Below are 23,741 nucleotides of genomic sequence, written 5' to 3'. Positions count from 1 at the left end.
AAAAAACCTTATCATGTCTTGCGGGCTTGCATTCAGCAAGTAAGCCTTTGTGCAGCAGGCTTGTCCTGTGTATATATTTTCAATCTGGCCCTTCTGTGATCAGATCCTCAGATGCTTAGACTCAGCCGTAGCCTAGGATTAGGTCGTCCGATCGGGTTTGCAGAAAATTTTCCTTGAACCATCGTCGGAAAGAACGCTTTTCGCCGCTTGATTAAGAACACATTCACAACAGCCCAACTTCCTTTTGTCATTGCGTTATTAGTCCATGTGTTTGCGAATTCATTTATTTCGTCGTATTGTTTTCAATATAATATGCATTTTACGGTCTTCAGGTATAGTTCTCTGTTAGTGGGCTTTTGCAAAACAAAGCTTGCCATAGTATCGAGTGAGTAACAACATAAATATAATACAAAATACAAAAATACGTAAACGTTCGGTGCGCCGCCTATTTGCCCAACGGAATCACCATGTGGTACGGATACTCTAACAGTTCCGCCGTGGAAGCACGGGACTTTGCATCGTACCGGAGGCATCGTTTCAAAATGTCCAGCAGCATCGGTGGGTAGTAGGCGGCCAGCGGAGGATATTCGATTACCGTCCTCGGATTGGTGATGACGTTCACCTTCGTTACGACATTTTTGATGTGCGCAAAGGGTGTCCGTTTGTAGAGCAGCAGGTAGAGTATGCAGCCCAGCGACCAGATGTCCGATTTTTTCGACATTTTAATGCGCGGCTGCGCACCGGCCGGACTCATTTCGCTCGACGTGTCGATCAGCGCTTCCGGGCTGATGTAGTTGAATGTGCCGGCTTGGGAAAATTTCATAATACTGGTCGAATCGAACGAAATGCTGCTCGCGATACCGAAGTCAATCAGCTTCAGGCGACCATTGATCATGAGAAAGTTGGCCGGCTTCAGATCGAGATGGATGACACCTTCCCCGTGTATGTAGTGGACGCACTGGACCATCTGATACCAAATGCTCATGAGCGTGTGAAGCGGAATGTCCGAGGTGTAACCTTGCAGGATCCGGTGCAAGTCACTCTCACCCTTTTCCATCACCAGAAACAGTTGGCTAGCTTCCGGAATGTGTGCGCTACAGTAGGAGAGCAAAGGTTTAGATTAGTTTCGTTGTACCAGGAAGGCGACTACCCTTAATTACTTACTAATCGTATAAAGCGATCACGTTCTCGTTTGTTTGCAGTTTTGCAAGCATTTTGGTTTCGTTCAGGTATCCTTCGACCAGGTTTGCGTCTCCGTTCAAATTGACGAGCTGACGTGTGGGAATAAATGAAAGGAAAGTTGATTACAGCACTTGCAAAGGAAGCAATTGAGGATGCCAAGCAATGCATACCTTAACCGCACACTCCAACCCGGTGGCAACCTGTTTAGCAAGGAAGACCGAACTTGACCCTCCGGAACCAATTTTCTTCAGCACCACGTATTCCTTCCCGTTGATGACGATTGGCCGTTCCTTGGGCTGCTGTTGCTGAGACGTATCGGTTGAATCGCCACCTTTCTCCACCTTTGTCGTCGGTGCAACAACCGGTGGAGACACCTTGTCAGCCGTGTCCAACGCGCCAAACAGTTGATCCGTCGATCGTTTGGCAATTTTTGGCTGCTCCTTAATGGGTGACAAATGCTTCGAACTTTTCGCCGCATCGGGAGTTATGACCGAGTAGTTCAAACTATCATCGGGAAGAAAGTTTACCGGCGGTCGGGGCATCACGACTGGCGTGGCAAACAGTACCTTCTGCGATTTGAACTCATTTTCGATTGTATTCCGCGACTTGCGCACCGTCGTGGAGGTGAACATCTTGGAGCCCGTTTCTCGAAGCGGTCCACCCAGGAATTTGTCCCGTGGGGTAACGAACTGATGGCGGTTCCTTTCCACTTCCATCTTTTCCGGTGCCGAATCGGGTTGCGGTGGGCTTTGAGCTCCATTTGGAAGTGGTTTGTCAGACCGGCGAACAACGGTACCTGGCAGCTCGCCAACAGTATCGATGGTTGCACTTGCTCCATACCCGGAATCTTGACTTCGTGTCGATTTGGTGGGAGAAGAATCGTTGCACGGCTTCAACTCGAATTGGGATCGCTCTACCAATGGCGCTCGCTTCACCGTTTTGGAATCAACGTCCGGCGCACCATTCTTCGTGGGGAGCTTGTCTTCGAGCTTTATGCGTGACCTCGGTACGGCATCGGTTACACTTCTGATTGTGGCTTTGGATGGAATCTTTTTATCTACACTGTCCTCCTCCTCGATGCATTTTGACGGCGTCAGTAGAAACGAATCGTTCAGGATCGCACAGTTAAGGCTGGGAGAATGAAATGGTACGAAATTAGGATTTAGCTTCCATTAGCCATACACAGTACTTACTTGCCATCGCCGTCGGAATCGGAATCAGATTCTAGCGGAGGCAGCTCCGACACTCGCTTTGGTTGAAAACTTGAAAAATGGTACGTATATTAGGATTTGGCACTGCATGCGATTGGGGTTGAAAGGGCGGCCTTACCTTCTTGTCGATCGGAAACCTCGCGGTGAAGCATCTTCGGAAGCTTCTTTGTCACTGCGCATAAACATTATGAACACATGCAATAGAAAAAGGTTAATTCACATTCATTCGCGCTCTTCATGCCTTGCTTCGGCCCAGACAAACCTGCTTCGATCGTACATTGTTATGTTTGTGCCGCTTTGCTGTCGCTCGGTTGGGTGTTTTAGCGTGTCTGATGTGAACGATACCGTCGCCAGCGTACTTGCAGAAGCGTTAGTGTCCGTTTGCGGCATTGTTTGGACCCAGTTCCATGTATTATTTATCGCGACAGTATCGTTTTTAACTAAACTTTACGTTGTTTTGCACCAGCTTCCGCCGAAAGCCGCTAAAAGCTGTTATTATTTTGCAAATTTCAAGTGACACAAGCAAATGACAGTTGCGTCGTTTCAAAAAATCATGTTTGCCAGCCAACGGCCAAGATTTGGATGGGTAGGTGTGACAAACCAACAGATTTACAGTGCTTGCCAACTCTATTGCAATGGGTTCTTTTAGTTAAAAATGATGATTTTTTTATTCACGTGTCGCTCAAGTTTGAACAAATTGTATTAATGGGATTGACAATACGTTTTCAGGATATTATTTCCTGGGCTGTATGCCTTTACCCATGAATAGGACCGATCTCCAAGAGACTACTAGTTCACTGGACCTTATGGTAGATGAGACTCAAATATTGCGCATACCATTGTATCCTTGCGGTTTTGACCAACAAACTAATCAGTCTCAGTATCTCTTTTCCTCATGTTTTGAACCACTTATTTCTACATTACAATCTATGCTATCTACGCTTTGAATGGGCGTGCGCTATTGATATCAGTTGAAAATCAGAAAATCAGTTTTAATAATATTTTTTACTAGCCCAGATCAGATGATATTCATCCGCTGGCTAAACACATGGAAAAATAACAATAATAAAAAAACCACCCCGTTTGCGAGCCCTGCCCTTCAAACATCTTCCCTTTCTATAGCAACCTTGGCCCTTTCGGCGAATTCTCGCCGCAGCAGGAAAGTGCCTGCTGCTACTGGTGCTGCTGCTGCCATCATACATTTCGCCTTCTATTGGTCGCATGGTAAAATTTCGTGAAGTAGAGTACCAAATTTGTGATAAAATAGTAACAGAAACGCATCGTGCTGTTGGGGCTCGCGGTGATAACCATTATCGGTGCTGTTGACAGACCATAGTGTTGGCTGTATTCCGGCTGGGTGTGTTACAGTGGCTACAGCGGCCAAAAACCCACGGCAGCGGATACCCGAGCGTTCTCGGACAGGGGGAAGGATTTTTAGAAGGAAAAGCGAGCCGTGTCACACACAGGCACAACGCAGAGGCCGGGGTAACAGGAAGAGAAGTGTGTGTTGTGGTGGTCGGGAACGGTGGCGGAGCACTTTTGTTCACCCCTTCGCTCCTTCTTTTACCACCTGATATTCTAACATTAGACAATCACAGAGAATTGTCCGATTAGTGCGTGTACGGTGTGTGTGTGTGTAACGGGGGGTTGCGGGAAAAGTGATTTCGCGAACTCTGGTGTAAAAGGAAGCAGGAGGAGAAGCAGAAGAAGACGGAGGAGGTGAGAAAATTTTTCGCAATTGTATTCCTTTTTTGTCGCTAGTTCAGTCAGTGTGCGGGTTTGTTCTATCTCCATCGTCCGATTATGCTAACTTCGTCTCTTTGTGCGCTGCGGTTTGTGGAGCGATGGGACACAGTGCAAGGGAAGAGGAATGAAAGAAGGAAGAATTAATCGCCGCCCCGAATGTTGTGGATTAATTAAACGTGTGTGTGGTTTTTTCTGGCGTTTCATTTCACTGCGGAACACCCTCTTGTAGCAGGGAAGACGTGCAGTGTGGTGGTGAGGCAGGGGTGGTAAGCGCAGGAGCAGCACTGCGAAGAAGAAGCAGCAACAGCAGTGGGTGAACGCAATGAAACATGACGACGGGAGCAGCAAGGGCGCGTTCAAAAAATTCCGGTTGCCAAGTGTCAAAGTTGGCGTAGATTTTATTGTTTCGAGAGCCACAGCACCCGAAGATTCAGAAATGCATTCGCAGCGCTTCTCATGATCAAGATCGATGCTGCGTAATGTGGAAGGGAGAGAGCACTATCGCTTCCAGGCGACGGTCGATCTCTCTGTCTGGTGCACGGGAAAGCTAAAGCGATGTCTAGACACGTACCCAAGTAGTACGGCTAGTGGAATAATATGGGGATGCAGTTGTCGTAGTAGTAGTGGGTTTGTTGGTGCGAGCACGTGTCGGAGCTGCAAGTGTGTTGGTCTTGTTTCCGCTGGTGCGGAGAAAAATGGTTGCACATTTGGATGCTGCGGGTAGAATATTCTTTACCAATTGAAATTTTATTATAAAAATATCATAATATTTATACATTTTTCACGTAAAAGCACCTGGAGGCCACAATGATCTAAATCAGAAATCTTTAATGTTTTGGCGGTGTCTCTGGGCGGTATAATGCAACTGAGAAATAGCAACAGAAATCCATTACTGCTTTTTTCTTTATTTAGGAATGCTCTCTGATCTGACGTGTCTAAACGGTGCCTAAGCTATGCTGCCCTAAGCATGTAATCGTGAGCACACAACAGACCGAGTGTAGAGGGCGACAGAGATAGGGCGATTAGGATGTTGTTAAATGTTATCAATAAAAGAAACCACCTTTCCTTGCACAATTTTTTATCATGCGTAAGCACGTGTACGGTTTGTTTCAAGTCATATTAATAATTATTAAATTACGTTAATATTTTTCACATAAATTGGAATGGTGGAATATGCGGCTTTGGAAGATTCCATTTCGCAGCTTCAATCGACCGACAATGGAAGGGGAAGAATCGATGCACAAAATAACACACCAAAAGGTGTAGAGTAGTTGGCATTGAGCGAATGGTAGAACCTGTTTGTCACGGATCGCTCAGCAACAGAACCGCTGAAGTGTGGTGTGTACCCCACATTAAGTAACCTAACGACCGAAAATCATGCCGGCAACAGCAACAGTAGGCTGTGCACCACACTCTGTGTGCACGGAATCAAGAATCTTTATCCGACCATTCACTTTTTTTCCATGCCATGGCCCAGAAGCCGTGGGGAGGTTCTAAGTAACGCGTTTCATGTTTGCCATCTTTTCTTTTCCACTTCCCCAGCCCCAGCGAGATATCGATTGCCATTTCGGACGGAGGAAATTCGTCTACTACAGGGTGGTGCGCCGGTTGGCGGAAGGTTAAGAGTGCGCCTGCAACTGATCGCGACCGAAGAAGCTAAACCGGGTGGTAGCAGCAACACCCAGTCCCGAAAGGACTTGTGTAGTAAACGCCGTGTGAAGGAGACGCACGACCCTGAAAGTTTGTGCCACGCGTGAGCATATAGCAGGTAGTGTCCCTTCGAAAAATCGACCACCACAACTACTACCAAGGCGACGAGGCACATTCGTCGGCTGATCATAGCAAAACCACCGCTCGGATCGGTGCGCATAAGCACGCACACACGCAGCGCCACCTGTGTCGTGCGTCGTGCGGTAGTAAGCGGGTGTTATCGTCCACGAAGCGCCTCTTAGTGTGCCGTCGCACCCGAAAGGAGATGGTGCTGCTGTTTCTCCTTTGACGCCGTGGTCACGGGTTGTGTGCGTAAACGTAGTCGCAAAACTTACGCACTGTCCGGGAGAGAGCTCCCTTGTTATACGTGTGGATCGAGATTAAACAACACTGTTTATACTGCCATACCCAACCAACGACTACCCATCATCCCACCACCACCACCGCAACAAACACACGGACACAAGCAGCAACAGCAGTAGTCGAACCCAAAAACCCTTCATCGACCTTGCATTGTCGACCCAGTGCGACGATCGTTCGGAATTAGTTGCGCAGTGTGTGTTTGTACATGATTAAAAACGTGATCTCTCCTTCGCTGAGATAAAATAGTAAGATCATAAACGTGTGTTGTGTCGCGGGGACTGTACGGGGGCTACTGCGACGAATCAGAGCGAACAAAAAACCAAATCGAAGGCGGTAGAACCAACCCGCCCTTGGAGAGTGTGTGATATTGCATTCTGGCGTGTATGTCAGGTTTGTTTTTTAATGGGCGTACAGTGGATAAAGGTGACGAAAGTGACAGTTACGAAAACAAGAGAACTTTGATTCCATTTTAGTGGCTCTTCCCTAGTGGTAGCAGTAGTACATAAGCATCGCCGTGTATTGGAAATATTTAAATCATGTGATAAGCGAGCATAATATTTGTTCCCAACCCATTCGTTTAACACATAGTTGTGTAAATCGCGCATAAGTATAGTAAGCAAGAAAAAAAAAGTGAAGAAAAAAAATATTAGTGGATAAAATCGTGACGGCGCAAACATATATTTACGACGGGCGCTCATTGGATTACCATAGCTACACTACACATTACCTTTACTCGTGTATGAGTGTGTTCGTGTCAGTGCGTAGGTTAGACCGATTGTTCTCCGAATCTTGTTTACATTACGGAATCGGTCGGTTTTAGATGTGTAAGCAGTTAGTGTGTTAGAATCGAACTAGAAAAGTGTTTAGAAGTGTTAAGTACAACGCTGCATAAGCGTCAAAGCGTTAGTCCCGCGTAGTAGTGTATCGTTGCACACACGAGATGGACCGTGCTGTGGCTTGGTATCAGGAGGAACAAGACGGTCCGTCGAAGCTAGTCTGGATGAACATTTGGGACACGAACTCCGATCTGTACGGTTCGCTGCACGCTAACTACGGTCCCGGTAGCAATAATGGACAGGAAGCGTTGAAGGGTCCGGCGGTATCCCGCAGCGGTGGTACGCTGAGTGCCCTCGGCGATCAAAAGCAACACGAACTGCCGTTTAATAATTCCAACAGTGGGAACAACAACAACAACAACAACAACAACGGTGTCGGCAATCATCATCAGCAGCAGCAGCAACCGTCACCCGCAATCGAATCGACGGGGAAGAATAGTAGCGGCAACAACAACAACAACGGTTCCAACGACAAACCGACCATCTTCAGCGGTACCGGTGGCAACGCTGCGGCACTGGTCAACAGTAGTATACTAAACGGAAACAGCAACAACGTCACCACCACCCCGGGCAATGGGAACGGAGGAACCAACAATAATTCAAACAGCAATTGCAACAACAGCAACGGTGGCGGCACGACGAACGGCGGAGAGCTGACGACGGGCGGCGGTAACGGCTGCACCAACAACAACAACAACAACATGGTCGGAAAAGGTGGATGCGGAACCGGAACCGGTATAGCGAGTAGCGAGAAGAACTATAACCCGGTGCGCAAGAAACTGGGCAGCATGATGACGGACAATAAGGCCAGCACATTCAACATGAACAAGCAGCATACGCGGCTGATCGGTGTGTACGGTGGATGTCCCTGGCGGCCGCCAAACTTTAAGTATGGCCGAGGAATCATTGGGTGAGTTTTGAATATGGGAAGGATTGTTTTACTTTTCTTTTTAGAGAAACATTGGTAATCGGTATCAGATCGGAAATCAGCCAACCCCAACACCAAGGTTGTAGCGCCAATGGAAAAGAAGAATAAGATGGAAACAGTAATAGCGAGGACTTATGATCGGCGAGCGAGGGGTTGGGTGGCTTTTTAAGGGGGCTAACATATTACGTTACCTTTATCTTATCTTTTGTTTAACGTTCCTGACCGTGTGTGCGATGTACACACAGTGGTCAATTTGGTGGGTTTTTCATGCTTTGCAAAATGTGGCCTTTTATGATTGAGTTTTTTTTATTTTATTGTTGGTTTGTCCCTTGTCCCTTTACTTCCGAAAAAAAATCTCTAAAGGGACAATGTAAGAGTTCTGCGGTAACGTCGTCGATCAATGTGTGGTGGATGGCAGGACGTGTCTAACACATCCACCCCGTGAATACTGTAAGTAGTAGTAGCAACGCGCGCGCGGATAGAACCATCAAAACACCCAAACAAACGACGCAGTTTTCGGACGTTGATTGTTCAACCAACAACGACGCATATTCCAGAACGTCGGCGAGGTCGGGAGAGCGAACAAGATCGACTGCACGCTGGCGCGAAAGGAAACCAGAAAGACAAACAAAAGGGGAACTCGATGACCTTCGCCTTCGCTACATAAGCGATGCAGGTCTTATGTTTTATTTTTCGCTCTGTTTCTGTATCCCGCATTAGCATCTCGGCAGCATCACAGCCTGCCCGCTGTGTAACCTGAGTCCCGGGCTAGGAAAATCAAACAGAAATGCAGAATACTTTGCTGCACCACCTTCCACACACACACACACACACACACACACACACACACACACACACACCATACATGATAGCCGAACGTTTTATGGTGCAGTTGGAATGTGGCAGCTTGTTTTATGGAGTTGTGTGATGAGTTCAGTTCAAGCAGTAAGGTAATTTTTGCCTAGCATTAGTCAGCGAAAGGAGCGAACAGGTGGAGCGATTGACAGTTGACAGCAAAAGCTGATCGTTGCTAATACGACCACGATAGTGTGCAACAGATAGTCGAGTCACAGGTCCCAAATTCAATCGGAGGCGGCTCTGCCGGTTGGCATGGAGAGCCAAACGTCAGCGTCGCTCCAGACTAAATGTCAGACCGAGACCTTCCAGAGATTGCGAATGTCAATCGAGTAACGTTTAAAATGTCTTAAAAATTAAATGTAAACGGCTTCGTGAGAATCCAGCTAGGATCGGATCTTCTCAATTTTGCAAGTAGAGTCGATGAATGACACGTTTTGATCATCATCTGAGTGAGTTGTTTTCGCCACAGGATGTTTTGATATGAATCATACGAGAAGAAATTATCAATACTCGTCCACTACACAATCATTGATAAACGATTATCAGCAAAATGGGTGTACAAAACGGAATCTAAAAACCAACAACCGAAGCCACCCACCCACTTCGCCACCAAACGCTTGGGGGTGGGTAGCTGTGACGCAGTAAGGAAATTTTGAAAGGATGTGGATGATTTGCACTTCAGGCCGCGGCCAGCCGGTGCTACTAAACTGGAACCAGGTCCCGTACGCCACCTTAGGGCGGAGTGCGCATTCTGTTTTGATTCTCGATCGTGTACCAATGGTGGACCGGGTGCCGTGATAAGAACAAACACCGCTGATTGTTATTATACCATTTTGCATGGTGTGGTGTAATAAGCGCACCAACGCGAGTGCGAAAGAGACACCAGGTAATGGATTCGATGCTATAGGCCCATCGTCGTCTTCTGTATCTACCACGACGCGCACTGATAACTGTGGTGTGGTTATCTGGCCGTTTTCCCTCTCTACATGTGACTGAAGCTACGATTGTCATCAAAGATGATGTAGTCTATTTTCTGCACAGAATTGGAACAATATTCTTCCTATGCTTTGGCACTTCAAATCAACTCTAATAGCTTGTAGTGTAGTAAAAATTGACCCGGCCTGGGTATCAAATCCTGTCCAGACCGTGCTGCAACAAGCAAGTCAAGAGGGCAAGAAATGACTGAAGTTTTGTGGCGTCCAAGAAGAAATATAGGTCGCAAACTTGTCGGTGTTCTTCCCGAAGATCACTAACACATTTCGCAGCTATATTTAACAGAAAAGAAAAAAATCGCTCAGTCGACTATCTACACATCTCTCGCTCAAAGAAAGCGCACAAAAACGACCATGAGGAGGGTGGGTTTCATTCACACAGTTCGGGTGCCGTACCCCGGTCAGCGCATTACATAGTATTTCCTGTTGCTACCCCAATCTTCTTGACGTTGGTTGATTTTGTCTCGTGCTGCGCGAGCCGCCTGCCTGCCCGTGCTACCATCCGACGTACGCAAACGTAAGAGAAGACCGGCAGCAACCACGACCGCGAGCCGCCGCGAAACAAGATTACCTACGGCACGCCGTGTGCGCGCACGCGGATTATTTTGCGCGATTCTATAATCAGCCGGAACGGTTCGGCGGCGACCTCTGCTTTTACAACCTGTTCGCGCTGCCGGCAAAAGAGGTGAGCTGACGACCAGCCCGGTAATAACGCACATTCCCTGTGTGCTCTAGTTCCACTGTGCTTTCGTGCTTCTTCTTTTTTTTTTTGCTGGCATTGATGGTGGTGGTTGGTAGGATTTTTCCTGTTGGGGTGAAAATGGAAGTGAAGGTTCGGTTGTTATTGATTCTGCATAAGCAATTGCTGTGATTTCGTTCGTTATTTTAGCACCTTCCGTTTTGGGGTTGCTGCGTTTCCGGGCACAATCTTGCCCATTCGTTGTTGGAGGGATGGAGGGTAGGAAGAGGTGGCAGAGCCAACACACCCGCAATACGATGCCCGGTTGACAATCCGGGTCCGGAATCGCGAGCCGTTTACGAAAGCGCACTACACCTCGTGGTGGACGGCGATAGCATCGTGTCCACATCATAGGCGTGTGTGCACTCTTATCATTAGCATGCGGTAGCTAATGTTGACCTTATAGTGTTGCCTTACTTTAGTTTACTGCGGCTAGTGTGCTGGAAAAATGGGCAGAGATTTCAGAGAGCGGCCATGGTTTTGGGGTGAGAAACTGATAAGATTGTTGAACATTTGCTTCGGTTTTGTAACACAAACATCTTTGAGTAGTACAGTTTTAAGCAATGGAAAGTTCTGTGCACCGAGAGCACCAAGCAAACTATTGAAAAATGTCCTCTTGTGTGGCGTCACTGTCACCATTTCAAGGATATCGTGTAGACGGCTTCAGGAAAAAGTCGCGTGGTACAGACGCTAACCTTCAGCCCCGTGTTGCGGCTGTCGGCATCAAGGAATGAGAGAAAATGTCACATAATGGAGCAAGCAAATATCACCAACGTGTTATCGCAGGATATCGCTAGATATGGCGATGAGATATTACCAATTTGTTCCTTATGGCAGCAGCCTTAGCAGCCGCATACAAAACTCTCGTCCTAATGTAATGTAATACTGCCACCGTATAAAGTGTCAAATAGCTCAAGATAACTATTATTTTTTCGCAAAACGAGCTATGAAACGTTAGACAAATCAGGGCGAATCGGTGTAGCGCGCACGGACTTTCGGTAAACCTCTCCGTCTCCGGCGTCCGTACATCAAATCTTGGTGTCAAGTGAGTGAGCTGCTTAATGCACCGAAAAGACGCGAAGCACTACAACAAGGGGCATTGAAAAATACATTTTAAATTGACTGTTCTTGTTACAATGAAACACGCGACACGATCGCATACTCTACAGCAGAGCGTTCCCAATAATTCGTTCAGACCGATTCTTCTTTCGACATTTTTTGGGTTCGAAAAAAAAGTGCGTCGCTCAGAGTTTGGACCAGTTCGGTTGCACGATTACCTCTGGGTGATGTTGATGAGGGTGACAGAATAGCAACACAACAGCAAAACTGCTGCTGCTCGACAGTTCCGTCCTTGTCATGTTGATGAACCGGAAACGATACGCTTACGTTTGTGCGCGAAGTATGGCGGCGAGAGCACAGACTGATCGTATGGTGATGGAGAGGAGGAGAAACAATCCGGATGACATTGTGACGTCACGCGGTAGTGTATCGATGTGTGATGCTGAGGGGGGCTGCTGCTTTGTTGAATGGGTCCAACCAATATCAACGACGTGTGATGGCTACTCGTTCGCCTGTACGCGTGTACTAATAATGACTGGGGGACAGTGATTAAAAATGCCTCGTGTTTCTTCTTCTTCTGTGGCACTACAACCTCGAGAGGTCTCGGCCTGCCATTTCTGGCTTTCTATGACTTGATTTTACCCGTAGAAAAGTAGTCAGCCTTTCGTACGGGGAGGCGGTCTGGATGGGATTTGAACCCCGGCCCTGCCGTGTGAAGACCGGCGCCGCTGTCGCCTCGGCCACCGGACCGCCCCGGACCCGCCTCGTGTTTACCGGTGGCAAATAGTGGCATCCGTCATGCGGATGCATCTGACACACGTTAAGGGGTGTTTGGTTTTCTTTTTCTTGTAGGCTAAACACGCCCGTAAACATAAACTATTGGGCCTGCGATACGGGATGCAGATGATTGATCGCATCCGCTGATCGAAACTTTCCCACCACTTCTCGATTAATGCAGATAGTAAGCATTAGCGAGACAATATACCGAGGAGCGCATATAAAGGCGTTGCCACTCGGTTGCGTCAATGATAAATAGCACCTTGGACGCGCACCTCTCGCATCGCAGCTCTAGTGTCACGCAGATGAGTTGCTGCAATGCACCGTACACTTCTGCAACAAACAGCTGTTGTGTCCGTGTGGGGGGGGGGTTACCAGAAGCCCAGGGGTAAAAGGAGGAAGCGTACGGTGCCCAAAAAATCCAACCATCATCGCGCGCACGAACCATGTACGTCAAAGGGAAGCCTTGTTGTGGTCCAGGAAACAGACGTAAGACAACAACCTGCTAACGAACTGTAGCTTTTTTTTCGCACACAGCCATCACGCGCTGGAAGCGTTCGTTAGGAGCGAAGGGGGTTAGGCAAGTTCGTGCCAGAGAGGATGGATACATTCGTGTGTCTGTCTATTTGTCCAGTTGTGTTTGCAACCACCCTCCCCCCCCCACCCCCGGCGCCCATATCGCACGGTGTTACAGGAGTACATTGTGTGGGTGATGGTCCATTTTGTTTTTGCACAGTTGTTGCTACTTTCATTTTTATTCCCGTGTCATTTGTCTAAATGGCGGGTGGCGAACGGGTTGGACGATTGCAAACGATCGTCATGATCTTGTTAGAGCGTTGTTACGGGCTCACTGCACCTTATATTTGTCGTACACGCATTCCTCACTGTTGTGACGTGACGGGGAAGAACTTCTTTTGTCTATTGTGTCTGATTAGGATGTCAGATTCGAAGCAACATGTCATGTTGCTTTACCGACATTCTTCGCTTATCTATCATCTGAGCTGTATAGGCTTTATAATTGTGGATAGTTTGCCTTTTTTTAAACACGACAAGATTTGATTCGATTGAAAAAAAAACATAAAACAGCTGTTCAAGCAAAGATCCACTCGTCGAACCTTCTACTGCTGCTTCCCTTGAGTTGAAAACAGTTGTCGCTGATCATCGTTTTCGACTAACGATATTCATTATGATCGTCACTACTGCGACAAATCGACGCAGAAAAGATAGCAAACACTTTCCTACCATCTCTTCATTGAGTTTAAAGCTGCATATGACAATAAAGCCAGGGTAAAACACATGTCAGGTGACGGGGTGGATGGACAACTCCACTCTCCAAGGACATGTTGGAGATGAGCTTCTTAAAATCTGTCCAGATCCTGGAATTTTCTGTTGACATAGCCATCATCCCAGGGCCGTGGTTCAAATTCCATCCAGACCGCCTCCCCGTACGTAAGGCAGACTACTTTACTACGGGTAAAATTAAGTCACAGAAAGCCAGAAATGGCAGGCCGAGACCTCTCGAGGTTTTATAGTGCCAAGGAAGAAGATGAAGCCCCATCATCGGTATGAGGTTCACCCTAGATAGTGGAAGCTTACCAAAAGAACGATCAGGCGGTACATAACCTCAGGTTGGAGAGAACGGGAAGAAACCCTAACTCTGATGGTGGTACCACCAGCGACCCTGCTAACAAACATTGATTTACGCAGAATAGATGTATAAGATAGCTGATCGCAACTTTTAAACTTTATTTGTCTTGGATCAAAAATTAGGCCAAAACGTCTTCACTCAAAATATCTTTTCTGACGGGTAAGCTGGTTCTGTGGAGCGTTGAGGCCATCTTGGATGTGGAAGAATCATAATTAATATAGGCTCTACGAGCTGTCCCTGATGATCTCAGGACTGTGGACTGATCATGTCATGAGAATGCCACCTAGGACGACCTAGGTTAAAAGTTTTTTTGGACCCAAAATGAGTTGGAGCAGTGATGGCGTTGATACGTCCGCCTAGACCGTGACCAAGTACCGATGTAATCCCTCTGATATGAATCCGATCATCAGGATGTTCAGTTGGTTAAGCTGTCGGATCACTTATATTCCTATTTTCCTGTCTTTTCGTTCCCTTTCCTCACCTCGGAAACCCTCGGCACCAACCATCACGGGGCTGCTAATTGTGTGCATGATAATTGGGCAACGAAAGGTTGAAGAAATTTGCACCCAACTAAACAGTGGGCGATATCAATGAAAGCGGCAGTGCACACGAACCCCGAATGGAACTGCAGAAGGGTAGCAGGCAGGCAACAAGCGTTCGTCGTCGTATAATTCGTCCAACGGTCGGCTAGTCAACGATGCGCGCCCTTTCACCACCCCACCACCGGAACGACGTCTGTTCGTTCCGCGTATTTCGTGCGTCTCTTTTCCCAGAAACCTGGCCGGTGGGAACGCACATGCCGGCAGCACACACACCGGCGTTGTTGCAGTTGCAACACAACACCGTCTCTAATCATTGGAGCGTTTTGGTGCATCGCTTGCACTTTATTGTGCGTGTGTGTGTGCATAAGGGTTCACCATCATCATCACCACGTACTCTCCGTACCTTATTAACTTAGTTTGCTTCGCCCCAAAACTATTACACGTTCGTTCCCCACGATCGCATGGGGTTTGGGTGAGTTGAGTAGCAGAAACACAGGTGAAAGGAACGAACAACCGGCAAGTGGTTCGCAGTTTAGGGAAGAAGAGCTTGCCGTAAAACGTTTTCATTTTTGTCTTTTCTTACGAGTAGCTCATGCTTTCTCCACGGTTCTTTTCCTTTCTTCTTTCCTGGTGGAGCCAAAAAACACATCAACTGAAGAGGTGTGATTTTATCTTGCTTTTGGTGGGACTATTGCTTTACTGTATCAGCTTGTGCTTTTTTTTCCCTGCTAGGGATGTATAATGAAAATCGTTTCTTTCGTATTTCATTAACACGAATGCTTCCCCTGCCTGCGCACGATGAGGATGTGTGTGTTAGGTTGCTCACGGCGGTACAATAATAATCAATCGAGAAGAGTTGGAAATTGGAAAATTGAGTAAAGAAAATGGAAAACGTATCGAACGAGGGAATAGGGGGGGAAAAAGCCTTCGTTCCATCCATCCCTTTTTCGTTTGAATTAGATAGATTCATTATGTACGCAAGATATTGTGTAGATTACCAGCCCGGCGTTGGCGATTGGAAACGATTCGGCGATGAATTAACTACATGGGGGGTTAGATTACACTATCGTTTATCCGCAGATTCGTGCACAATTAATTACAACAGGTGGTTCCAGCGCCAAACACATCACTGACTGTGTTGATGATGTTCGGTTAAGTTTGGGAAAATTCGCCTCTCGGGTCAGTAAAGTAAAGGTACGGTGGCGGCCTTATCGCTCGGTGGGTTATTTTTATTTTGCACTCAGGTACTTCGGGGGCAGTATTTTACTTATTAATCGGTCAGTAGACGGATGGTGGAGCTGAGATTAAGCAAAAATCATTTGTAACGATAAGCTCCCAAATTGCGCTTAATTTTTCAACGGAATGCAGCGACTCCGATATAATAATTGTTCGACCGGCAGTTTATCTATAAATTTCTAGCAAACGCTGGTTTCTGAATATCTCCCGGTTTTCACAGAAACAGGTGGCCCCGATCGGAGTCGTCTTCCTTCCATGTTTTTCGTACGTACACAACCCCGGGAACGCCCGGTTCGCTCGGCGGTGTCGGTTGAAATTCATTTGTTTATGAATCATCTGCCGTTTAAACATCGACCCACACCACGTGTTACGGCAGCACAGTGTTACAATAATGGGAACAAACTGATTCTTTTTTTGCGCACGACGTCGTCATCCCACCTTCTCAGCGGACAGACAGCGAGAGAGAGAGATGTGCTGGTTTGGTTTAAAAGTCGTGCTCTGCTGCAAATGTACAGTAGCGGACAAAACAAGCGCAACTGGTGAGGCGACAACGGCGCGGGGGTCTTCTTACGGCAGGATCGGGGTTCAAATCCCATCCGGACCCGTTCCTTTTGTAGTGAGAACTGACTATCCAACTAGTAAGCAGGAAATGGCAGGCATGATCTGATAAGAGATCGGTTAGGCCAAGAAGAGAGAAAGAGAGAAGGAGAGAGAGTGATCAGGGAGTTCCTCCAATAGATTTTTCCTACAACGTGGACGTCTCATTGACTTACACCTGTTTACAGTTACAGTCGAATCGATCACCGTTTGCTTCGATTCACAAGCTGCTTGCTTCGATTTGCATGCCCACGCCATCGAATGCGCGACATGACGACCGAATCACATGCCGTTGCCATGGAATCACGTGCCGATATACATGGATTTTTGATTGCTCCTGTATGAAGCATTTGGTGTAATGAACTGACCGGTTAGTTCGTTACCATTAGAAAACATTTCGTCGGCATTTTTATACGAACAAACGATTAATAAACCGTAATTGACGAAAAAATGTGTAGTACAATACCAACATCGAACACTATCGATACACAAGACTAGTTTTTCAGAGTTTAGTGGTGATCTTTACATTAAACTAGCGGAAATGAACGGGTCCGAACGGCGAAGAATTTAGAATTTAGGAATTTAGAAAAGTTCATCAAGCTATTACATTCCTGTTTTTCAATATTTTTCATTGAATTTCATGAAATAGTTTGTATGTATCGTTCATTTTTGCTTTGACACAATATGTAAAATACGTGTAAAATAGTTTAAAATAATGCTTTCCAATGCATTTAGTCGTTACAATTATCCTTTTAAAATTATCCGTAAGTTTAAGCGATAAGAAAAAAAAAACTATTGCTTTGAGAAAAGAAGCGAATTTGAAATGTGCTAACATTCACAAATCCAAAGAAACCGGTACGTAATTCCATAGTAAGGGCATACAATTCGACCATAGGGTCGCTCTTTCGATGAATGGTGTGCACTTGTTTTATCCAACACTGTACATATGCGGTAACGGGTGCCACAATGCGATCATCATCATCATCATCATCCGGTCGTTTATCAAGCCGAGGGTTGTGTTTGTGTTGTGTACGAACTTGAGACGTAACGCAGAACAGTTTGGGGAATTTTCTTTTCAAGGTCGTCTGGTGAGATATTATGCAGATGTGAGAGAAGCTTCTCTCACTCCACTTGCTACGAATCTGTATTGTAGGCGTACGGAATTTTACGTACTTTTTTACCACGTTACCTATACTAATGAAAGTCTTTCTCTTTCTTTCTTTCATCCCCCTCTACAGCTTACACCAAGAGATAGAACAGTTTTACGCGCACATGATCGCCACTCCGACCGAGCATGCCCTCCGAGTGAAGGTGGTGGGCCGGATAGAACAGATCGTGCTGAATCTCTGGCCCTCGGCAAGGGTGGAAATGTTCGGTTCATTCCGAACGGGGCTCTACCTACCAACGAGCGATATCGGTAAGTGGCGTCGATGGTTGTCCTTCCGGTTGTACGCATTACTAACGGACAACACTGTTCTATCCTCCTCCCCCCTGTGCCGCTGCAGACCTGGTTGTAATCGGCCAATGGGTTAACTTGCCACTACGCACGCTCGAGATGGAACTGATCAATCAAGGCATCGCCGAGCCCAATTCCGTCCGCGTGCTCGACAAGGCGTCGGTGCCGATAGTGAAGCTGACCGATCGGCAGACGCAAATCAAGGTGGACATTTCCTTCAACATGGAGTCCGGCGTACAGTCGGCGAAGCTGATCAAGGGCTTCAAGCGCGACTATCCGGTGCTGGAGAAGCTGGTGCTCGTGTTGAAGCAGTTCCTGCTGCAGCGCGACCTGAACGAGGTGTTTACCGGTGGCATTTCCTCCTACTCGCTGATACTGATGTGCATTAGCTTCCTGCAACAGCATCACCAAAAGCCGAACGCGTGCTCCAATCTGGGCGTACTGTTGATCGAGTTCTTCGAGCTTTACGGTCGCAAGTTTAACTACATGAAGATTGGTAGGTCGGGGGATTGGTTTGCTTTGGTTGTGGTTTTGTATTAATTTGCATTGCATTGCGCAGGTATTAGCGTGAAATCGGGACGATACATACCGAAAGAAGAGCTGCAGCGCGAAATGATAGATGGCCACCGACCGAGCTTGCTGTGTATAGAGGACCCACTAACGCCAGGCAACGATATTGGTCGTTCTTCCTATGGTGGGTCTCGATGCGCACTCTACACCACCTTAAGTGCTCATTCACTAATGCACTCCCGGTTCCTCTGTTACAGGTGCGCTACACGTCAAGCAAGCGTTCGAGTACGCGTACATAGTGCTGGTGCAAGCCGTCCTGCCGTTGGACAAAAATCTAAACGATTGTAACCGACAAAGCATATTGGGCCGAATAATACGCGTAACGGACGAAGTGATTGAGTACCGCAAGTGGATAAAGGACACGTTCGAGGAAAAGCTGACCCGGCAACCGAGCTTACAGCAGCCGCTTACCACGACGACGGTTCTGCTGGGCGACCATTACCTACCGCTTCAACCGCAGCAAACGGCAGCAGCACCGCGTCACATACCTCAGCAGCCGGCCGTCATTCATCACATTCACCAGCAGTATCCGCGCCATATCATCCGAAGGCGACCGAGCTCGTCCAGTGTGGAACTGTCCGAGGAAAGTATGGACAGCGATGGCGGAGGCGCCAGTGGGGACTTTCACTGCAACAGCACGCCGACGACGACGGCCCGTGATATTTCGCCGTCATCGTCCGCCGCCGGCCTAACGACCCGTTCGCCACCGATCGAGCTGCACGAGCTGAACGGGGGTCCGCCGGCCGGCACGATCATGATGCTCTCGACCGCGCCCCATCCGCACGATCTGCTCATAGAGGAGAACAATATGCTTAACATGACGCACCATCAGCACCAGCAGCAGCAGCAGCAGCAGCAAATGTCGACGGACCCAAACGGCAGTATCGTCGTCGATGGGCCGGTGCTCAGCTACAGCAACGTAAGTAACAAGCGGCCAGCAACGCGCAATACGATAATAAAGCATTTGCGGAAAGATGCACGATCCCAATGTTGTTTTACCTCTCGGTAGATGAACAATCGTCGCATCGTGCCGTCACCGAATCAGCACCAGCAGCAAATTGTTAGCGGCGGCAACAAGACCCTGTACGGTCGCAACAGCACCGAGCGGATCCCATCGACCGGCAACGGTATGGTCAATGGCAATAGCAATGCTGCCTATAATGTGCAGCCGCAACAGCAGCAGCAGCAGCAGCAGAACGGCGGACTGATTCGTCACAACAGCAAAAACCGACGGTCAGCCTCGAGCATGCTCAAAATGCCCACCAACACGTCCCCGGCCGCGTACCCTTCCGCCGATGTAAGCAATAATAGTAATAGCAGTAGCAATAGCCACCTAGTCGCCGGCATGGTTGTGAATGACGAAAACAATCTGCACTACCATCACCACCACCAACACCACCTCCATCATCGTGCGGGCAGCCCGAAAGCCGCTACGGCGGCAACCGTTGTTGTCGGTGGACTGCCACTGCTACCGTCGAATGCGCTCGCCGGCAGCAATGTGGTGATAATGGCCCCCGGCAGTGGAGGACCAAACAGTGCGGTTGTGTCAAGCGCGGCAGGCGTTAATTCCTCTAGCAGCAGCAGCAGCAGCAGCAGCAGCAGCAACAAAAAATCCTCCCACAGTGGTACAAACTCCTCCAAACGCAAAAAGACTGTGTCGCCGGGAGAGAAGAAGAGTGTTGGTGGCGGTGGTGGTGGTGGTGGTGGCAGTGGTCCGATGGCGGTCACGACGGGACCAATTAGCTTTGGGCTGGCAATGACGGCTGCCGGTGGGCCGGGAGCAGCCAGCGGTGGCAACGGTGGTAGCACGGCGACGACGGCGGCCACCTTGGACAGCCGATGATAGCCATCCGTGGTAGGGGCGGCCTACCTGCAAAGGTTCCGCTACTATCACTACTAAACAATATGCACACACACACACACACACACACACAGCCACACTACTATTAGCTTCCGGTTGAATTGAAAGTGAAATTCGAAAAGGATAGTGGATGGCTGGCTAATAATTGGGGGAGAAAATGCACACCCAGTGGTGTCGCGCTAGGCAGCGGCGTATTGAGCCACTCGATACACAGAATGTGATGCGTGGGAAAGGCAAAACAAGGGTAGTAGAAGGGGTAGCAGAAGTAGTCGTACTAGCGTAGTAGTATAACGAAGAACGGAACGGAAGCAACGTACGAGGTCGGGTGTACGTCGCAACCGACGACGTACAGGGAACGTATTCGGGGGAAAGAGATTAGAACCGCGCCGCAACTCTTTACATTCACACTCACTAGCCACAAGCTACACATTACCTACGTTTAAGCGTATATTAATTACCGACGTTTACTTATTATTTGCTGCCATTACATTCGGCTGTACATATTATCCAAGCCCCGCGTTTCTCTCGGCTGTTCCGTGTGCTGCTGATAGCTTTAGCTTTGGCGTTTTCTCCTCCCAAGGTGCAACCTGGGAATCCTATGACTCTGGCTGGCTGGCTGGCGTGTTTTCCGGATCCTTCTTTGCCTGCTGCTGTTATGATCGTTTACACGTTCCCATACAACTCACAGACCCGATCAGGTTTACCTACTTTAACGCAGCTCTTGGATGGCTTTCTCTTGGCCTCTATCGAATCTACCACTACTTTTCCTCTTTTAAGTCACTAACTTGTTCGTTCTCGCTTGTCTCAACTGTTTATTTTTTTCTATGAGTTTGAGGTTAGATTTTTGTTTTGTTAACATTTTTTGTGTTTTTAGAGGATGTATTGTCTCTGTTTGTTTTTTTCTTCTTCTTCTGGAACCATATCCAGAACACTTCCAAACTCCGTATGAAAAAAAAGAAGCGTCCGTTGTATTAGCAAACAAAATAAAATAAATAAAAACACGGAGCTACACACTACACAATATAGGGGTATAAGTAGTAACGAAAAGGCGAACAGTGTAAGTGGCCACGGTTGTTTTGTTTGCGGCTGATAATGGCGAAAGGGGTTTGCAATGTTAGGGCTCGAAACACTAGTTTTTGTATGTGTGCTGTGTGACTTTGTTATTGGATTGTTGTAGAAGTGAGAGAACTGTGTGTTAAGCATGCGAGACGCAAACAGAAGCGAACATCCGGATAGCATAATGTGTCCGATGACAGGAGTTAGTGTAGGCGAGTGAGTGGATAAATTATTTGCCCGCTGTAAGAGAGAGAGAGAGAGAGCGATAGAACGTTTCTTTTCCTCCAGACTGTTTTGTATGCGTGTTGTACAATGTAAATATTGAAAATATTCTTCACGGCAGATTTCTTTCGCCACCCGGCTCACGGGTAGAGGGGCGGCTTGCTCGGTTAAAAACCTACTATTACTGCGACAGAATGTAAACTCTACTACCAGCGCATGCAAAATACTATTACTTCGGTTTGTCTACTACCGGCTAGGAGGACACAGCAAATCATATTCTCAGATAGCTACATCAAACGTTTGGTTCACTGGTCGCACACCACCTTGCCTTATGAATGGCTTACTACAAAAGGCTTACCGTTAAGCGTCGTATAGTTTACCGATCGGTTGAACCTTCCCGTGTGCTGCTGCGCTCTTTGCTTCTGTACATAAAAGTCGTGCATTGTTTCTCTTTCGTTGGCTCAAATTTTGTGCTTCCCCAGTCCACGGTACGTTATGTGTGTGTGTGTGTGTGCGGACAAAGCAAAAAACAATAGTAACGAAAATACACTCCAAATCTGCCTAAACACATAGTTTGCGTGCGTAGTTTTAGAAAGAAGATGAAATCGCGTCATATAGCAGCAATTCAGACAAAATCAATCAATACGTAAAACAGACAGACACCGCCGGCACACTCTCTCTCTTTTCTGGTTGGGGAATCCGGCTCACCAAACAAGCGTGCAGCCCCACACCTGATCACGACTCAACTGCCATTAACGATGTGGGTTTGGGAGGAGGGAATTTTATTCGGAAAACAAGAGCAATGTTAGCGATTTACTATCCTGGCAAAGTGCATTTATGATACTTAGAGAGAAGCGTATGGGGGTTGAAAGGGAAAGCATCGAGCAAAGAGGGATCAGATAGATAAACAGAATCTGTGTTAATCAAAAAGCCCGATTGCTACGATCTCTAGAAGCGAACACTCACACACACACACACACACTCACGGTTTTTAGTGTAGGAAAATCAATAACACATGATGTGTCGTCCTCCGTGCTCCAGTCAACACCACATGCCCGATTTTGAATAGAAAACAAAAGTAGTATATAAGCGGTACAATGCCTCTATATCCTCATTAGCAAGCGACTTTCTTTCCTTAAGCAGCCGTTGTTAAGTGTTAAGCTAAGATGCCACCCCCCTCCAGTTGCGTGGTGTTGCCAAACGAAAAATGATCCCGTTTTGTTGTAATATTTCTAACAAATGCGTTTGCGTAGCTAGTAATGTGTGTGTGTGTGTGTGTGTGTAAACCGATCGCAAGATTCTTCTTCGCTCATGTAGAGAGAGATAATCAAACCAGAAATCACTCAAAAAAACAAAGGAAACATTTAAATCGATACCACCACCCACTAGAGCCGAGCAAAGCAATAAGACCGCCCCAACAACAACAACAACAATACTTACTTTAAGACACACACACACACTAAAGACCCTCTTCTAATCAGGGCAGTGAGTGGGGAACGAGACAGTAATGAATGAAAATAGGGGCGAAAAAACACCTGCAAACAACACAACAGAAACCAGTCATTTTGAGTACAAAGATGCACCTGTATAATTTATATCTGTAAAGTAATACCTAGACGCCGTAAGCCGTGTGTACATATATACCGGAACCGAAACAGAAAGTGACGTAAATAAATGCAAAAAAAACCGACGATTTAAACAAAAAAAGATCACCCCCGTTATGGCACACAAAATGCCAAACCGGAAAGGAATATCCTGGAGTGTGCCTTTTAATGCGCTTTCGTGCGCGCTTGCATTAGCCACTACTACAGGGAGGGAAAGAAAGATCCAGTACGATTCGGGATTTGCGAGCAAATATATATATATTGCTACGGTCGTCGTCTCGTCGTTTCGCACGCGCTCGAGATAGTAGTAAAGTCCGCGGGGAAACTTGAACTTTGGCAATGACGTCAAATCCCTTCCGCGAGTGATGGGGTCTTGACGGATGATTTTTGGGCCGGTACGTACGCCCAAATCACTTTTTATCACAGCTCGAAACCAAACCGTACGTAGGGAATGTTGTGTGGCAAGGCCGTGCCGTAAGATTAGGCACCGGGGTTTTACGGTGACCAAACCAAACCGACCAATCTTCGATTAGTGCTCAGTTGTCGTG

The 23,741-nt window shown here is 47.3% G+C and overlaps 2 protein-coding genes across 5 annotated transcripts; one reads left to right on the top strand and one right to left on the bottom strand.

Annotated features, from left to right (window-relative positions):
- Nucleotides 1–238: 238 nt before the first annotated feature.
- On the bottom strand, nucleotides 239–2,938 carry LOC118505702 (dual specificity protein kinase Ttk-like). 2 transcript variants are annotated; one of them, XM_036041852.1, is made up of 6 exons: nucleotides 2,671–2,938; nucleotides 2,512–2,565; nucleotides 2,376–2,444; nucleotides 1,353–2,313; nucleotides 1,165–1,271; nucleotides 239–1,094 (listed from the first exon to the last, which is right to left on the bottom strand). In XM_036041852.1, exons 1-6 carry the CDS (start codon nucleotides 2,781–2,783, stop codon nucleotides 446–448), a joined length of 1,953 nt encoding a protein of 650 aa, XP_035897745.1. In that variant the 5' UTR covers nucleotides 2,784–2,938; the 3' UTR covers nucleotides 239–445. The 2 variants fall into 2 exon arrangements, with proteins under 2 accessions (XP_035897745.1, XP_035897743.1); XM_036041850.1 differs by having other exon boundaries at nucleotides 2,656–2,917.
- Nucleotides 2,939–3,577: 639 nt separating this feature from the next.
- Nucleotides 3,578–23,342, top strand: LOC118505699 (non-canonical poly(A) RNA polymerase protein Trf4-1-like). Of its 3 annotated transcripts, none has more exons than XM_036041847.1 (7): nucleotides 3,578–3,617; nucleotides 5,682–7,958; nucleotides 17,663–17,841; nucleotides 17,930–18,376; nucleotides 18,440–18,574; nucleotides 18,648–19,369; nucleotides 19,460–23,340. In XM_036041847.1, exons 2-7 carry the CDS (start codon nucleotides 7,153–7,155, stop codon nucleotides 20,291–20,293), a joined length of 3,123 nt encoding a protein of 1,040 aa, XP_035897740.1. In that variant the 5' UTR covers nucleotides 3,578–3,617; nucleotides 5,682–7,152; the 3' UTR covers nucleotides 20,294–23,340. The 3 variants fall into 3 exon arrangements, 2 of the variants coding, with proteins under 2 accessions (XP_035897740.1, XP_035897739.1); XM_036041846.1 differs by having other exon boundaries at nucleotides 3,588–4,112; XR_004905442.1 differs by lacking the exon at nucleotides 3,578–3,617 and having other exon boundaries at nucleotides 7,153–7,958; nucleotides 19,460–20,384; nucleotides 22,553–23,342.
- Nucleotides 23,343–23,741: the final 399 nt, after the last annotated feature.

The sequence above is a fragment of the Anopheles stephensi genome, chromosome 2, assembly GCF_013141755.1.
Source record: "Anopheles stephensi strain Indian chromosome 2, UCI_ANSTEP_V1.0, whole genome shotgun sequence".
NCBI classification, from domain to species: domain Eukaryota; kingdom Metazoa; phylum Arthropoda; class Insecta; order Diptera; family Culicidae; genus Anopheles; species Anopheles stephensi.
This window is presented reverse-complemented; position numbering and strand designations above follow the sequence as displayed.

Excerpts from the sequence above, each read along its gene's own strand:
- LOC118505702 (XM_036041850.1), bottom strand. The coding sequence starts at position 2,783 with ATGCCGCAAACGGACACTAACGCTTCTGCAAGTACGCTGGCGACGGTA. Across the intron at positions 1,272-1,352 it reads GGTTGGAGTGTGCGGTTAAG|CTCGTCAATTTGAACGGAGA; the intron begins GTATGCATTGCT and ends CCCACACGTCAG. Across the intron at positions 1,095-1,164 it reads GTGATCGCTTTATACGATTA|CGCACACATTCCGGAAGCTA; the intron begins GTAAGTAATTAA and ends CTCCTACTGTAG.
- LOC118505699 (XM_036041847.1), top strand. The coding sequence starts at position 7,153 with ATGGACCGTGCTGTGGCTTGGTATCAGGAGGAACAAGACGGTCCGTCG. Across the intron at positions 17,842-17,929 it reads CCTACCAACGAGCGATATCG|ACCTGGTTGTAATCGGCCAA; the intron begins GTAAGTGGCGTC and ends GTGCCGCTGCAG. Across the intron at positions 19,370-19,459 it reads CGGTGCTCAGCTACAGCAAC|ATGAACAATCGTCGCATCGT; the intron begins GTAAGTAACAAG and ends ACCTCTCGGTAG.